The sequence below is a fragment of the Neodiprion pinetum genome, chromosome 4 (assembly GCF_021155775.2).
Source record: "Neodiprion pinetum isolate iyNeoPine1 chromosome 4, iyNeoPine1.2, whole genome shotgun sequence".
In the NCBI taxonomy this organism is placed as follows: domain Eukaryota; kingdom Metazoa; phylum Arthropoda; class Insecta; order Hymenoptera; family Diprionidae; genus Neodiprion; species Neodiprion pinetum.
In genome coordinates, this window is record NC_060235.2 from 21,166,268 (window position 1) to 21,182,155 (window position 15,888).

The 15,888-nt window shown below is 37.9% G+C and overlaps 4 protein-coding genes across 7 annotated transcripts; 1 reads left to right on the top strand and 3 right to left on the bottom strand.

The window, feature by feature from the left end:
* Window positions 1-213: 213 nt before the first annotated feature.
* On the bottom strand, window positions 214-6,766 carry LOC124216690 (zinc finger protein 800). Its single transcript, XM_046621518.2, has 8 exons — window positions 6,635-6,766; window positions 4,927-5,274; window positions 4,487-4,858; window positions 3,841-4,015; window positions 3,583-3,723; window positions 3,326-3,483; window positions 1,416-2,649; window positions 214-1,329 (listed from the first exon to the last, which is right to left on the bottom strand). The coding sequence occupies exons 2-8, from the start codon at window positions 5,269-5,271 to the stop codon at window positions 605-607; spliced, it is 3,150 nt and encodes a 1,049-aa protein (XP_046477474.1). The 5' UTR covers window positions 5,272-5,274; window positions 6,635-6,766; the 3' UTR covers window positions 214-604.
* Window positions 6,767-6,781: 15 nt separating this feature from the next.
* Window positions 6,782-9,082, top strand: Uqcc1 (Ubiquinol-cytochrome c reductase complex assembly factor 1). 3 transcript variants are annotated; one of them, XM_046621531.2, is made up of 7 exons: window positions 6,782-6,942; window positions 7,081-7,296; window positions 7,418-7,490; window positions 7,580-7,746; window positions 7,817-8,011; window positions 8,089-8,191; window positions 8,446-9,082. In XM_046621531.2, the coding sequence occupies exons 1-6, from the start codon at window positions 6,907-6,909 to the stop codon at window positions 8,167-8,169; spliced, it is 768 nt and encodes a 255-aa protein (XP_046477487.1). In that variant the 5' UTR covers window positions 6,782-6,906; the 3' UTR covers window positions 8,170-8,191; window positions 8,446-9,082. The 3 variants fall into 3 exon arrangements, with proteins under 3 accessions (XP_046477487.1, XP_046477486.1, XP_046477488.1); XM_046621530.2 differs by lacking the exon at window positions 8,446-9,082 and having other exon boundaries at window positions 8,089-8,322; XM_046621532.2 differs by lacking the exon at window positions 8,446-9,082 and having other exon boundaries at window positions 6,790-6,981; window positions 8,089-8,322.
* On the bottom strand, window positions 8,320-11,547 carry LOC124216691 (sphingomyelin phosphodiesterase). The gene is made up of 8 exons (XM_046621519.2): window positions 11,335-11,547; window positions 10,909-11,219; window positions 10,415-10,798; window positions 10,174-10,346; window positions 9,883-10,089; window positions 8,959-9,310; window positions 8,690-8,880; window positions 8,320-8,615 (listed from the first exon to the last, which is right to left on the bottom strand). The coding sequence occupies exons 1-8, from the start codon at window positions 11,417-11,419 to the stop codon at window positions 8,480-8,482; spliced, it is 1,839 nt and encodes a 612-aa protein (XP_046477475.1). The 5' UTR covers window positions 11,420-11,547; the 3' UTR covers window positions 8,320-8,479.
* A 516-nt stretch (window positions 11,548-12,063) lies between these two features.
* On the bottom strand, window positions 12,064-15,806 carry Nmd3 (60S ribosomal export protein NMD3). Of its 2 annotated transcripts, XM_046621523.2 has the most exons (12): window positions 15,649-15,806; window positions 14,675-14,793; window positions 14,420-14,554; window positions 14,178-14,328; window positions 13,947-14,081; window positions 13,734-13,842; window positions 13,485-13,635; window positions 13,257-13,399; window positions 13,035-13,186; window positions 12,830-12,945; window positions 12,561-12,743; window positions 12,064-12,484 (listed from the first exon to the last, which is right to left on the bottom strand). In XM_046621523.2, exons 2-12 carry the CDS (start codon window positions 14,722-14,724, stop codon window positions 12,289-12,291), a joined length of 1,521 nt encoding a protein of 506 aa, XP_046477479.1. In that variant the 5' UTR covers window positions 14,725-14,793; window positions 15,649-15,806; the 3' UTR covers window positions 12,064-12,288. The 2 variants fall into 2 exon arrangements, with proteins under 2 accessions (XP_046477479.1, XP_068991267.1); XM_069135166.1 differs by lacking the exon at window positions 15,649-15,806 and having other exon boundaries at window positions 14,675-14,927.
* Between the last annotated feature and the right edge of the window lie 82 nt (window positions 15,807-15,888).

Below are 15,888 nucleotides of genomic sequence, written 5' to 3' on the forward strand. Positions count from 1 at the left end.
GTTCTTTTAACCACTATAAATTGATGAAATATCGTATATTCACGTTTACACGTACGGGAAACCTTATGATGATAAAGCAATAACGCTCGTTTTGGAATAAATAAAATACTTCAGACGATATTTTGATCAACGGGAAAACGTGATATTTAGAATAATAGCTTGTGGAATTCCATGATCAGGCTGTTATACTTGCAATAAGTTTTAAAGTACAACTTTATATTTTTGTTTTTCTTTAATGAATATTTATATATGTATTTATGTATGTATTTACAACTACGTGGTTTTTGAAATCTTCCTTTTCCCAAGTAGATTCAGAAATTGTTACAGATCTCGTATAATCTGTATCTGCATCTCGCCCTCTAAGTACAGTACTAAATCTATGCAACATGTTATCTTTAAAAAATTTAAGATAAATTTTGAAGTTCTCAATATTATTTGTAACAGCTGTAACGCTATAGATTTGAAAGATTATTACTGGACTTTCCACAATTGTCAAGTAACGTAAATCATACTTGAATATATTTTTTTTTCAAAACAAATGATAAGATATTATGCACCGGAATGGACATGCATCAATTAATCCCAAAGCACGAGAAAATAAATTTTACTTTGGTGTCACAACCGGTGTATTCGTCACTCCAACACTGTTCAATACTGCCAGTCCATCTGTGGGATGTAATCTGACTTCAGCTTGCCTCAGCGAAAATTTGCTCATGTAATTATTCATTTCGGCCTTTTTATGCTGCATTATAGGCAACGGTTTACACGCTGATGATAATTTTTGCACAACGGAAGCTCGTGCTGCTGCTTCCGATTTATTCTCCAGGTCGCTTTCGGTTTCTCCGGAAGATTGCTGCTGGTTCGATTGCTTTTTCTTTAGCGTTTTCTGGGCTCCGGTTACTCCAGTAGCTTTGTGGATCGCCGAATCCTTGCGGATCACCTCAGTCAAGTCGTAGATAAAATCATCATTTACCGGCTTCACGCGAATTCGCGTCGGCCGCTTTTTCGGCTCCTTTGTACTCGAATTATTGCCGCTCTTCTTCCAATTGTCCTCTGTGCTGCTCCTAGTATCCTCATCACCGTTAATTTCCATTGATGAATCTGTAGCTTTGCAACTCTTGGTTTCTAATATTAGCCGATGGATTTCCGGGTCGGGTCGCGGCTCCGGTTCGCCCTCTGCTGTACCGAATATCACTTCCATTACCATCTTCCGAAGATCCGGATCCTTGTCAAGTCTACTTCGCGTTTGCTGGGGCGTTTCTTCTGGGTTTGAATCACTGCTTTCACCTTCGTGTTCGCTCGGATTTGGTTCTCGTGGATGTTCTTTAGCTAAAAATGGAAGAAAATTTAGATGGTTATTAACCGTAAGCGATTGAAATCAATCATATGAAATATGACAAAGTGAATAATCAAACCTGTTGCAGTTATGTCCTCATCGACTGATTTTTCAATGGGCAATTTGATGTCCTTTTCGCCAGTTTTATCTCGCAGATACTCAACGCTGTTGGAATTGCTCGTAACTTCAACCACATCGACTTCTTTGGTCGGTGGTGACGTGACTTCAATAATATCTGGATCAGGATTATTTTCACAAGGATTGGATAGATCCATCATAATTTGTTGGGCAAGAGCACTTTGATCAGGTGGGATCTGAATGACCATATCCGCAATAACGGCTCTGTTGTTCTTGGCATCGTGTACTTTGTTGCAATGCGCTACGCAATCACATTTAACAAAACATTTGAAGTCGCAAAGTCTGCAGCGGTATCGATTCCAACCTATATGGATAGCCATGTGTCTCCTTAAGTTTGTCATCGACGTGAATTTTCTATGACACGGTAAGCACTGAAGCTTTCGAACATTTGCAATCATCGCTATTCGATTCTCCATTATTTTCATATGATCCGTGCTAAATGTTTGCTTTTCACTGCTCGGTGGCACTGACTTCATGACATTTTCAGATTTATTAGAAAAATTTGTGGATTCTGAGCTATTCGATAAATCTTTTGAGGAATTTTTCAAGAGGGCGATTTTTCTCTTTTTGGGGCCGAAACTTATGGCGACTGTCCTGGAGTCGTCCATGCTTGTAAATATAATTTCGGGGGAATCTGGTACCTTGTTGGCAAGTGCTTGTTCTTCATCGGTTTCGATCGCCTGACCTTTATCAAATACAGAATTGGCAGATAGGAATGAATCGCTGTTCATTGAAATCTTGCCAAAATTATTCCCCATCATTTCCCAGTCAGCGTTGCTGATTCTGGAAACATTCTCTACTCGTATCGAGGTCTCGTTATTACTGATCAATTCCAAAGGCGATTCCTCTGAGCCCAAACTCGAGGTGTCGACCAAACTCTGGATGCGTGGCGATTCGATTTTTTGTGAAACCTGTTTCTCGTTACTTTGAGAACTTCTCACAGCATGCTCAGGTGTGTTTTTACGCGATGGCTTACTATCGCTAGGTTGGTCAATTGGCGAAGGCGTTTTTTCTGATCTCGTAGCCTTGCTCGCTGTTGCTGCTTCGTTACAGGCAGCTATTCGCTTCTGGCACGACTGTGAGTGAGAGACCAACGCTGCTCTTCTGTCGAACCGTCGTCCACAACCGCCGCAGCGTTGAAGTTCTAGATCGGACTCAAAATGATCCATCCATTCCTGTAAACCAGAAATGAAAGTTATTGAATAAAAAGTGATGTGTGAACTTTTGTCAATTACTAAAGTCAGGGTAGCTATATAATTTAGTTTTGAAAATCCCATAACTTTTCCCTGTTTGCCCGACCTGATAATGACACTTTTTGTCATTTCTTACTTCAACATATCATATTTTGTAATGTTCCTCTGTATTTTCAAAAACGTTAGAGAGTTAAAGATAGTTAATAAAAGACAGAAGGTTGTGAATTCTGGTGTATATGATGTTCAGGCCTTCAATATACATTGTTCACATTGTTATAAATAAATATTGGTAATCGAGGGATTGCGATGAGTGACATAAGAATGCTCGGACCAATAAAAATTACGAACAGCTGATTAAGACTGGTACTAGTCGAAAAATTAGAGATTACATTGAACGCCATATTTAACAAAATTTCCCAAAACAACTGAAAGGATTTGCTAAAATAATCTAAAATTTGAGTGACTTAATTACTTTGAAAAAATACGTATAGACTAAATATCGAAACTGGAGCTTGAAGCGAAGATTTTCAGCCTTGGTATAGTTTTTGATTCAACTTCCTACTTGCAATCGACACAAAGTTACAGGGTTTCAAAGTTGGAGCTTTTTTCGGTCAAAAACGGCAGCGCCCGTTGATTGTTTCCACGAGTGTATATTTACTTGAGTAGTGTTGCTTGTCTCCTGCAGTGACACGCTCAAAGATTTCGTCATGGCATTTTCCTTCTCTATATCTTCAGCTCCAGTGGTTTCCTTGCGGAAGGCCTTTTCCTGTATTTGAGCGCGGAGTTTTCTCACCTGCTCATTTGATTTTCTGTGAACTGCAATTAAGGCTTTACATGATGCTCCAATGCCGTATAATAAAATCTCTTGCAAATCAATGACCAAAAAACGAACCAGAGTGAAACTTCGGTTTTTACCTTTGAAAAGGTGCCGATAAACGCTCCAAGTATTTGCAAATGTACTATTACAGCAAGGACACGGATAACATTTCCGATATGAGACGTGCAAAGACTTCATGTGGTAGGTCAACGTCTTCCTGGTAGCAAACTTTGCGTTACCTTAAATGAATGAAAAATATTTCAAGGGTTATAAAAACGAGTTATATTCATCTCTAGTAGGTAGTGAGTAACTCAACGATTAGTACTATTATGCAAAATTTTAATCGCAACACTTACACACTGAGCACACTAAGCTCTGAGATTTTGATTCCGCGCTTTCCGCTTGCTCATCGTCGCTGCCGTATATCTGCAATGGACTGTCGCTCTTTTCCAGCAGATTCGTGTCCATGGCTTCATCTTTAGAATAAACGACTGCAGTATTGCGTCCAATCATGTTTTGCAGCTCTATTATCTGCGAAAATCGAAAATACGCCCATTATCCAGATTATTGCTGCTGCCTTATTTATTTTTTTATTTATTTGTTAATTAACCAAGTTACATAGTAATGCATACAATACATTTTAAGAAATCTATCATATGCTGCAGAATTGTGAGCATCAATAAAAAAAAATAGCTCCAAAAATAAAAAAAAATAAAATAAAAAATTACATAATAATAATCAACAGACTAATACTATATCAACTAAAAGTTACAGAATACGACATGTCTGATATTATACATTACAATTTTATATCTTTTATGGCCTGTAATAGTGTTTTCCTAAAATTTTTTTAATTGAGTTTTATATTGCGGTAGTTTATTATAATAAAAATTGATTAAATATTGAATACCTTGTTCTGCATATTTTATTATCAATCTCTACATCTCAACGCAAATTTTTATCCATTGTAATATACAAGTCGTCCGAATTTTCATTTCTTACCTGAGCTTTCATAAGATCGGCAGCTTGCAACGCTGACGACTGGGGAACAACGTTTGCAGTCTGATAAACAGCTGTTTTGCTTGTGTCTATCGGCTCAAGGACGATTTCCTGGTTCAACTTATTCATTTCAGGTTTGAGCTTTACTCTGCGATTTGGTAGCTTGGACCTCTTTGGTTCGCTGTTGAACTGCGATAGATCTTCGTCCTCCTCATTGTATTGTTTTTTCTGAAGCATGTCGACAACAGATGTGAGATCTTTCTTCAAGGTATTTCTGACAACTTGACTGCGAAGTATTCGAATGTTGTCATCTTCTTCCTTGCATTCAGCATCCTCTGCCAATTCGGGATCGAACATGAAAGCACCGTTCGATATCTGTAAATGATTTGCTTTCAACTTTTAAGGCTCGATGTCTGTGAAATGGGAAAGATTGATTTACTCACGATGTGGTCATTGTGACTACGTCTGAAAAGAGCGATGTTAAATTTTTCCCTGCAGTAAACCCGCTTGTGCGATATGAAGTTGGCCAGACTTCTGAACAGACTGCGGCAAACTCTGCACTCGTATACAACGTCGCATTCGTACGCTAGCATGCTTTTCACCTCCTCGCCACCAACTTCCAGCAATTTTGTAACTTGCAACAAACTCGAAACGCTAATGTCGATCGGTTTGCGCAATTGGGATAAGTCGGGATTGGAAATATCCGCAGATTCTTTATCTCCAAATTTAACCCTCCCAAATTTCCCGTTGTTCTTCCTCGTTTTGGTTCTCGGTTTTACAGACTTCATTTTCTTAAAGCATACAAACAACAGACAATGTAGAAAAAGGCTGATATTTGAATTTGTGTCAAATACTATATGCCGATCAACACACTGTGTAAAAGTTTTTTTTTTTATCAATTGGAAACTAGTCAAAGTTCGGTAAAGGGAATAAATTATAGCCGTTGTTTATTTCTGATCCAGCATTTCTACTCATAATCATGTAATAATCCAATCTTAACTCTCATGAATTTCTCGACTTGACGGTTACGTTCAACTGTTTCTCAAATCTGGGTAATCAATTTCAATCCCAATATTTGTAAAGGTTATATTTGCTGATAGTAATGATCACAGGCTTAGAAATAAAGGTAACAGAGCAGCCAGAGGTGGGTGGAACGACTGACCATTCACGAATGTAATTTAAAGTGGGGTGTACAGACCGATATCAAAACTTAACAACGTCATTGCAGAATCTGCAGGTTTCTAATAAGTAAATTTGACTCTCCCAAACCTTGCACTGATTCTCTAGATCTTATATCTCTATTTCTTAGCCCTTGTTTGCTGAAAACAGTAGTAATCAAAACTTATTGTAAAAAATGGCTGATGTGTGAAAACATAAGGGAACAAAAATGCGGCTAAACATGTGACAACTGATGTCTAGAGTAATTTTAAGTCAGATAAAGTTTGCTGAAGAGGAATAAACGAGTTTCCTTGATTCCTACCCTAAATTCTCTATGCGAGTTACGATTATCTTAGAAATTTGATGTCTTGACGGTTACGATGACTTGTTTCTGACCTTAGAAAAATTATTATTTTTTAACATTTGAAACGTTACATCAATCATCTATAGGATTGATCAACTTTCTGGAATATATGGAGAGTTGAAATCAAGAAGAAATTTGCCGACACAGAATGCAAATTGCAACAAATGTTTGTACACGTCTTTATCGAAGCAGGACAAGGTCGACGTGATTCTAGATGGTGGGTGGAAAGATTGAGGCGGAGAATCGACGCGTTCATCCTACACTCTTCTAGAGTGCTCAAAAACTAAATTAAAAACATTCTGTGGAAAATGATAGAGTGGATTTGATGCCATGGATAAATGGGGTACGCCGATGAAAGAATAGCCAAAGTGCGGTGCGCTTGGAACTGCGACCAGATTGATCAAGGTGTTAAAACTTATGTAAGATTTAGAATTTAGCGAAGAATCAAAGTGTTGTTGTTACCGGGGATGTAATTTAATCCGAATCGAGTCTAGTTGATAAAAATCAAGAATCACCCCCTGATTAAGGGGGCTAAAAACATGGTACGTCTCTCCTTCGTTTTAGACCATGAAAATCGATATTACGGTACGAAAAAGAAGCGTATATCAATTAACGGGGATTATATTTACCGTCGTAAAACCGTCCCAGGTCACTCCGTGAATAAATGCCTTATATATCGATGATATATTTTATTGTAACGTGCGGTTTCACTCTTCGATAGCCTCCATTTTTAGACGAAGGTTCGGATGTTGCCCGTTTGCCGGAAATAAATAGGCAGCACTTTGGCCAAACGATCTTCATTACGTGCAGAAGTGTTACGGTACCTCTGTACGAATATTTGTATCCCTGATTCGCACCGCCTAAATTCTTGGATATTGCAGATTTAAACACATGACATACGATGAATACCCTTTCTCGAGGAACTTTGCTAACGCGGGTATGAATGACGGCTTGTTTTGTCACGATTAACCTACAAGTATTTATATATCGCTTTGCTGTTTTAGATCGCTCATTGCTCTTTTGCTGACCATTATTTGCCCTTGTTTCACATAATTTATGAATTTCATTTTTCAAGGTCACGTCTTCACTTCTCGCTCCGAGGACGAATCTGAGACAAATTACCCCGATGGTTTGTCTCCTCGAATTTGATCACCGAACAGCCTCGATATCCACAGCGAACAAACAAAGTCAGAGCGTATCGCAAGCCTCTGATATTCAAAGTGTTGATGCTAAGGATGGTTTTGTTAGGAGAATCTTCAAGAAGTACAATTTATTTAATCTGGCTGAGCGTGTAAGAATGCACGACATTTTCTAAATGTACTTATATCGGACTAACCGTGCAGTAATCGAACGGAACTTTTACCTTTTATTAAATGTTATTCCGATGAAATGCAGTGTTAATTATTTTACAGAAAGTCAAATACTGCAGTTACCTACTGTACGAATCTATAGCAGACAATATCAATTACGCCCAATTTTTCAAAGGTAAACGGGGAAATCGATAATGTTTAAAAATAACATTTCACATATATGATGTACTACTGATGTTTGCAATGATATTCTTTTATTTGCAGAATTCAATATGAAAGATACATTTTATTCGTGGTTCTTAATAACAGAGCTGCATGTATGGATGTTGATGACGAGAGCGATGGCTGAAAACGAACATGGCAGAATAGCTAGAAATTCTGTAGTTGAAGCGATGTGGGGAGATGCCAATTGCAGAGCTAAGGAATTATGGGTGAGTTGAGTAAAAGCAAGAGAAAATGAAGATTGTTCATTTGTTGAAATAAAACAACATTTCTTTATAGAGTGAAAATCCATCCGGCGTTAGGATGCACCTGCACGAATTGTCCGAACAATTCAATTGCGCTATAATCGGATATGACGAAGGTGTCAATGGGGACGACAAAGTATTGGCTGGAGCAATATGGCGAAGAATATTCCAATTAGAATGTAACGATCCTGTGCTTTTAGAGAAATTATTAGTCTATATCAGAAAGCAGGTATTTATAAATCATTAAATTTTTGTAGCTAAATTGTTGTCCTTTCATTAATGTTAATGATTAACGTATTGTTTCAGATCACACATCTCGACAATACACCGAGAAAGGATTTATTTGATAAACCTAAGCTCAAGTGGCTGCCCCTCGTGGATCCTTAAATATGATTGAAAATAGCGCAAGGTATTTTCTTTTCATTATTACAGAGATTTTACAATACTTGTACAAAGTCATAATATGATTTTCTTCTTTCAATTGACAACTGTCAATTAGCGTGTGTATATATAGGTATAATAAATAATTACAAGGAATAACGGTGTCAAGTGTATTTGCAATGATGAATATATTCGTATGTATACAGAAACTGTGAATGCCGAAATATTCGATATACAATCACAGAAGTTACTCATTTCATCGATACCATGTTACCATTGCAGACCGATTATATACTGTGAATGAGCACTTTGCTTGTTACGCCAAACTGGTGAAGTAATTACATTGAGTACTGTCGTCAGCAACCGCAGTAACAATCTTGCAGAGTTGATTGGTGAGACAACTATCGCTGCAGCCGCTTTCCAATCCTGGGTCTGATTGTTTCACGTAATGACTGTAGAATAATAAGTAAGATAAATAACGAAAACACACTTATAATTGATCACATCACTGTATGAACACCGTTACCCGTAGTAAGTTGAGATAATAGAAGAATTGTACGCCATTCGAAGCACTAAGTCATTCAATGAACTCAGCGAGAGATCTTCAAGCCCATACTGGTCTTTGAAAGAGTAAGACTTGAACCAGGTTGGATTTTTATCGGGTGATTCATTGGCCAAAGTTAAATTGTAGATCCAAGTGTCGACATCTTCGATTGCCTGCATATTCACATGAAAAATGGTATTTGATGAATTTTTGTCCACTTGCACAATGAATACGACAAACAATAGACTCACATAGTTGTTGGCATTAACTGAGTAAACTTTGTAATTTGGATTAACGTCGCTATATGTCGAGATACTGCCGCCGTTCCAAGCCACTCTGATAGCTTCGGTTGTGTCTTTCAAGTCGTAGATAACGCGGATCTCATCGTTGTGGCTGTGCCCGTTAAACTCAGCCGGTATAATGTGAGCAAACCGGTTGATGATTTTTCGATACTCCCTTCCCCACGTGTATTGGCAAGAGCCGGTACCAGGAGGTACATGCGCCAGAATGTGAACAAACTCTCCATCTATCTCTGCTTGGAGAAGGGTATCGGCCAGCCATTTCAACTGACCACTCGGATCTTGCGGCTCATATAAAAGCCACCTAAACTCATACAATTTCTTACGTATTATTTCGTATTCACCCAGAAATTGTTTAGGGAAGCATTTTTTATATTAATAATAATTTTGGGCTGTGTCATCTAGTGGTAAAATACTGCGTTACTCTAAGTGGGTCATATTTAGTTTTAAAAGACCTTTTTCATCGTACTTTTCATAGTACATCGATTTCTTGTGAAGTAACTAAAGTTTCACAGCTTGCACTGCGTTTTCTATATTTTTATATTCCCGTAAGTGACACAAAACAATTTGTTCTCATTTGTTCCCAATTAGACTTGATACGAAACTTTCATTTCGAATGTCGATAAGTGCATTTGCTATTTTTGTTAAAAGTCACAATTGCTAATGCAGGCAATTGAATTTCAATGTGTTTCGTGCTATATATATATATATAGATATCTTGGCATGAAAAACGTCACAAGTGTGTTATTTTCAATCCGTTGTATAAGTTAAATTTTTTGTGCAAATAGAAAATAAGAATACAATTTTTTTTTGTGAACTAGTTAAATACATAATAATAAAAAAAAATTTCAAATAGGCTTTGGCCTAATCACTTACCAGTTGTAAACGTAACAGATATTGTTGTTCAGAGCTATGATTCTAAATCCCGTTTTCGGCGATAGTGTGTAGTAACCGCCCTCCAGAATTGTAGAACGCGTTGACTCTGGCAACCATCCGTATTGAATCCAAATATCCGCTGACAGCTCATAAAGCCATGTGGTGGACACCTCGTACTCATCGTCAGTTACATCGGAAGGTGCGAACCTGAAGACAGTGACAAGTTATTTCCGCCAAAGCCTGAACGAAAAGTCGTAAAACTTAATTAGAAAGAAGTTTTTTAAATCTTACACATTGGTCGGGTTTGGCTCATGGTTTCCAAAAATAGGATAAACCGGCACACTTCCAAAGGTTTCGTATAATTGCTTGAATGTTTTGTTTATGGCCTTGATGTTACCTTCTCTGGTAGTCTCCCAAACTCCATGATCTATGATGTCTCCAGTAAAGTAAACATACTCTATCTCCTGAAGGAGATTAGATGAGTTGGCAACAATCTTATCATGCGTATTAGATAAATCTGTTCAATTCTTACTTGTTCCTGGCTCTTAATCTGGTCTAGTGCATCTGTGATAGCGTACCAAGGTGAATCACAATCGTTATAATCTCCCCAATAGCCGGCGACAGCTCCGCTCGTATTTGTATCATTCTGACCTACACGGCAACACGTCGGTTCGTCACAGTATGCGTTACCATAAGCTTCGTAGACCGGATCGTAATGAGGGTCAGATATTTGGACAATCCTGAATGTCTCTTTAGTTTCTTCCGATGATATGTGCACCGGTTCTCCGTCGTCCACTTCGACTGTCCATTCAAATTCCTCATCTGTCAATGGGCAAGAACTACTTTGAAGCACTATGCCACAAACAGATGCAGCGGCAAGACTTGGCTTATGATCGACAATGTAGAACGCAATAGGCTGTAAATAAAAATAATCATAGTTTAATCTTCAATCGTTTATGGTTATACAAAAATTTGATCGACAACAAGTTTGATCATGAACTCATCATTGAATGTACAACAACTCACCGCATTTAATTCTATAACTCCACGGCAAACGTCTTCCCCTTCAATGTTCAGATTGACACAAAGAGTGGTGATTGTACTTATGATCGTCTCTTCAGCCAATCCTATTTTACGGTAACCCATAATAACGTTCACTAGAGATGTGCATAACGTGCACGTAAGGGATGATCTTTGTTCGATATAACTGGTCAAATCAGTGTTTCGTGTAAGAGTTGGAAAAGCCAATTCGGCTAAGTACGCCTTAAGCTCCTCTGTGACTACTCCGGTCTTTGCTAATACATCAACTTCTGCGGTGATTGCTGCTACAAGCCTCTCTAGAACATTCAAAATTAGTTTCAAAGGAAAAGGATGAAAGATTACTTAAATTGCTACTGATCGTTATTTTGTTGCAGTATTAATTATTATGAGAAAAAAAATAAAATTACTCACCTTCAGCAGTAGAAATGGTATTCGACACCACATTCTGTACGAAAAGGGTTGTTGCAATAGCAACGAAAAGCCATGAAAGCTTCATGTTGCCACAGAAATGAGACACTCCTCAGATACAACTATCAATATATATTAAACGGAGTTCAACAATAATAATAACAATGATTACCAACACTTCAAGTGGATTAGCGCATAATAGGTTCCACACCCTCATATGCCGATTTTACACAACATATCATGCTACATTCACATGGAATTGTCATTCATTCTTGATAATACCGCCAGATATTATGACGACTCGTTCGTCCCCGTTGATGATTATTTATTGATAATATACACCTGTTTCTGCAACAGCCTGATAGAGATTGATTATCAGAGCAAAAAATCTGTTATTGTCACTCCGACACTTGAATTTTTGATTGGAAATATTGATCACGTTTAAATCACTGATACTTGATTGTATCACTTGTTATACAAGTAAACGTGAATTTAGAAGCTCGTATCAGATGCCTTTCATTCAACAGGATAGGTAAAACTTGTTCATAAGTAGGATTACAAATTGACTCGATTAAATCGCTTATACATTAAACCCGTTTTTTAAACCGGTAAATTTAAGTAGGGGTTTAAAATTAGCAGATTCCACTTTCGCACAGCCAAGTATTATATTTGTAACCCACTTTCCATCAACATTCATAAATATATTTCCGTACTTTTGCAATATATGAAAAAAGTAAGTTCCGTGCAATATAGGAATCTTGTCTTCACATTTTATTCTAGCTACAAGAAAATTATAAATTTGTCAACGTAAGTAATACTTAAATTTATAGCTTATCTTGAAGTGAATTTATCAGCAAATATGAAAACAATATTCAATGTTTTTTTTCGACCTATTTTAAAGTTGTGTGTACATCTGTAATATACATAAGTAGGTAATAATATCTGTATTGTTACGTTTTATTGATAGACCTCAGCCATGTCGGTATCATCTATCACAAGATCGTCGAGCATTTCTTCAAGAGTAATTTGTGGAATGCTTGGATCTATTTCGTCTGTGTCTACAGGCATCTGCTTGCTGGCATCTCGGAATATATTTATATTCTGTCTCATTTCTGGGTCTTCTTCTAATTCATCCAAAAACTCGTTGTACTCACTGGAAGTATGGTTCAATTGAATGCTCAAAAAACAGTATACCGTAATCTAAGTAATGATAATAAAGAGGTTCATACTTGTTCTCCGTACTCATGCTGACCACCTCTTCAGCCAAGTGTTTCAGTTTCCATACTCTGGCTCGACGGCGTGCCAATTTATCATGACCATAGAACTTTTTCACTAGAATTACATCAGGGATCAAATCTCCATCTAGTTTTTCAAAATTCGTATCATTTATGTTGCTGTCTCCTACTGCATATCTGAAATTCAAATATCATAGCGCAATAGTTGCAACAATTTGTTCAATGTCTCAGATGTAAGAATAATTGAGCTTAGATCAACATACCCAAGAGCAGAATCACCCGGTTTAAGGATGTATCCCAAATGCGTTCGCGTGTGAATAGTGTTCTCGCTTATTCCAAGCTCTGAAGCTTTGACAAGCCAAACGTCTGATACAACGTGCTGAATAGTGAATAAGGAAAACGATAACTCAGAAACTAAATATTTAACGAGTCTAATGAGGATTTGATTCATTGATTCAATTTATTTACCTTATTAGATACTGCGCCTTGCCCAGGAAATATTTTTTTATCTTTCTCTTTTATCGGCTCAATATCAATTACCACATACTCTGTAAGCTGCTTTGGATTGCAGATACTGTTGAACGGATATCGCCAATACGTCGTGGCATTAATTTCTGCGACTGTTAAAATTTGCTGAATTAATGGAACCGAATTATTTCCATTGAATGTTTTTTACTCAGTGTCACTTACTTTGTCCTGATGAAACGTCCATGAGATGAATAACGTTAGTTGTTCTGTAAACAAGACAGATCGGACTGATGTTTCCCAAGTGATGTGTTAATTTCTTAGGTAGACACACCAGGCTGTCTTTAGATATGGGTACAATTTCTACGCTGCAATGATAAGAAGTTTACTTTTTTTTTAAATTCCACTTCAGAGAAGTAGTGGAATTCAGGTTGATAAAAACAATTGCTCTACCTGAATGTGAACTTGTAGTTATAAACATTACTATGAATATCGTGTGAAATTAATTTCTTTGAGTGATGAGAGCGACAAGGCAATACTGCACCAAGGAAATCGATCATCTTTCGCGCTGCACTTTCATTGGCATAGTAAAAATCCAGACCATCTAAATAAAACCACATATTTTTTAATCAGCTTATTTAGTTCACATGGAATCAGCAAAACGTACAAAGGAAGAACATCACTAAAGTTCTCGATTTTTACCGTGAATCGGCTTGATGCCCAATGTCTGATCATGAGCTTTGTGCTTCAAAATGAGCTGCTCTAAGTAGAAAAATGTTTTCTTATTTATCGCTTTTTGTCGTACTTGTACCTGGAATGAAAAACCTCTTTCCTTACTATTCATACTTGCATCTGTGATTTTTTAAAATTAAATATTCAATGTCTGAGTATATGTATATTAATTAATAAACCTACAGAGGCACGCCAGTAATCTTGGGCCTCACTGCGATGGCAATCATCACACATCTGATGATTGACTACATATTCGACAACAAACACTTGTTGCAGAACGGTACCACCCATCACCTCAGCGTGAACAGTTAGTTTGACCTAATTTGAAAACATCAACAAAGTGTATCACATATGTTTTTTCAAACGAAATTGGCATTTAACATAATTGGTGCGTTAATTATTAACTATTCATACTTTCAGTCTCTTTGAGTGGGGTTCTGTCCAGATAAATCCGGCATCTATGAGTTTAACACGATTCAAACCCTTCAATTTCTTGAGACACAAAGATAGGAGCTCACGAGATTCTAACGCTGCGTGTATCCATTCAGCAGGAGGCTGCAAGTACCTGTTTATCATTTTTGTTTAATATTGTCCGATCTCATTGACTATACATGTGAATAATTCTGCAGTCTCTTGCACTATGGTTGTTCTCTTACCTTTCGCATCCCTTGCAGAAATGCAATGTCGCCTGTTTGGGGATACCGTCGGTTATATCAACTCTTGTTCGCAAACAGGCGACACACATGTTGGCTGGGTTTGGTGAGATCGGTACTCCGCATTCACAGCATAAGCTACGAAGGAACACAGTAATATTATAAGTTGAGCAAGTCATTTGTCATGGTAAGAATTCAAAGCAACGGAAATACAAAGAATGCTCATAACATTATTGGTTAAGAAACCCTTTCACTCACATGTGTGCCGCGGATTCTTTCGGCATAGCCGATTCATCGATGTATTCCATTTTCGATCAAAGAACTGGATTCGATCGCAACCTTTTAGAAAAGACAACTCCAATACCCTTTTTATTTAACTGAAAGCGGTAAGTTGGAACAATCAAAACTTCACCAGCACGTGCTCGGTCATCGGAGTGCATCGGACCACAATAGGCAGGTAACGTTTCGTTAGTACGCAGCGATGCTGCTAATTAGCGCGAAAATCGTAACGTGACCAAAAGATGATCAGAGTCGCTCATCTACAAGCAGCATACTCTTAAGCCATATCTCCTATACACCAATGCTGACCACGGTCTTACATATATATATATATATCAGTGCTCTTACTGTCCATAGACTTTGAAAATTGTAAGGCTATCTCACTCTGACCAATAATTTGGTTCGAATGGCGTGTTCCGAAATATACTATCAGTAGTGTGAAATTACCGCAAGAGAGAAAGCGCTAGTAAAAATCTGAAAAGAACAAGAAAGCGAGATAACTATCGGTGCCGGCATTACATTTTGGAACACGCCTGTGAAAAGTGAAGAGAGACTTCTTGGAGGAATGCCGCGCAAGAACGCGAGCGCGACTGAGGCGTTCGTGTGGACCCGTGGTCCGTAAGTAATTGTGAAAATATTCCCGGTTTCAAGAGACTGAACCAAAGTTAGAAAAAAAGAAAAAGAAGAGTTAAAAAGTAGTCGTTTAAGAAGTTCATTGAAAGGAAAAGGTGAGAAGTGTTGTAAAATGCTGGGGGACATTTGTGTGCGTAGCGTATTGTTTGACAGTGAGTATAATACGCGTGTGCGACGAGCTTGTGATAAAAAGTAAATACGTAGAGTCAGTGATTAAGCGGGGCGCTACAACATTAGTGTGTCGTAATGATTACTGTACACTCAGCTCGCGGTACTTCTTTTAAAATGATCGGTGCCCAGTTGGAAATGGTTGGGAATACCTATGCTGGATTGTCGGCGAACCGCGGCGAGGATGATGCAGTCTAGTTATACCGCTCTGCTTGGATGCTCTGACTTGCGATGCCCACGGTTGTGATAGTTTTTCTGGCATAGTCGTCGGTTTGCACTCTGCACACGCAGACGCGGCATCAACATAACACTATCACCACTACTACCAACAGCACACCACCTTTAATCATCAGGGAGAATAATCGCGGGTGTTATATCAAACTCTGCACTAT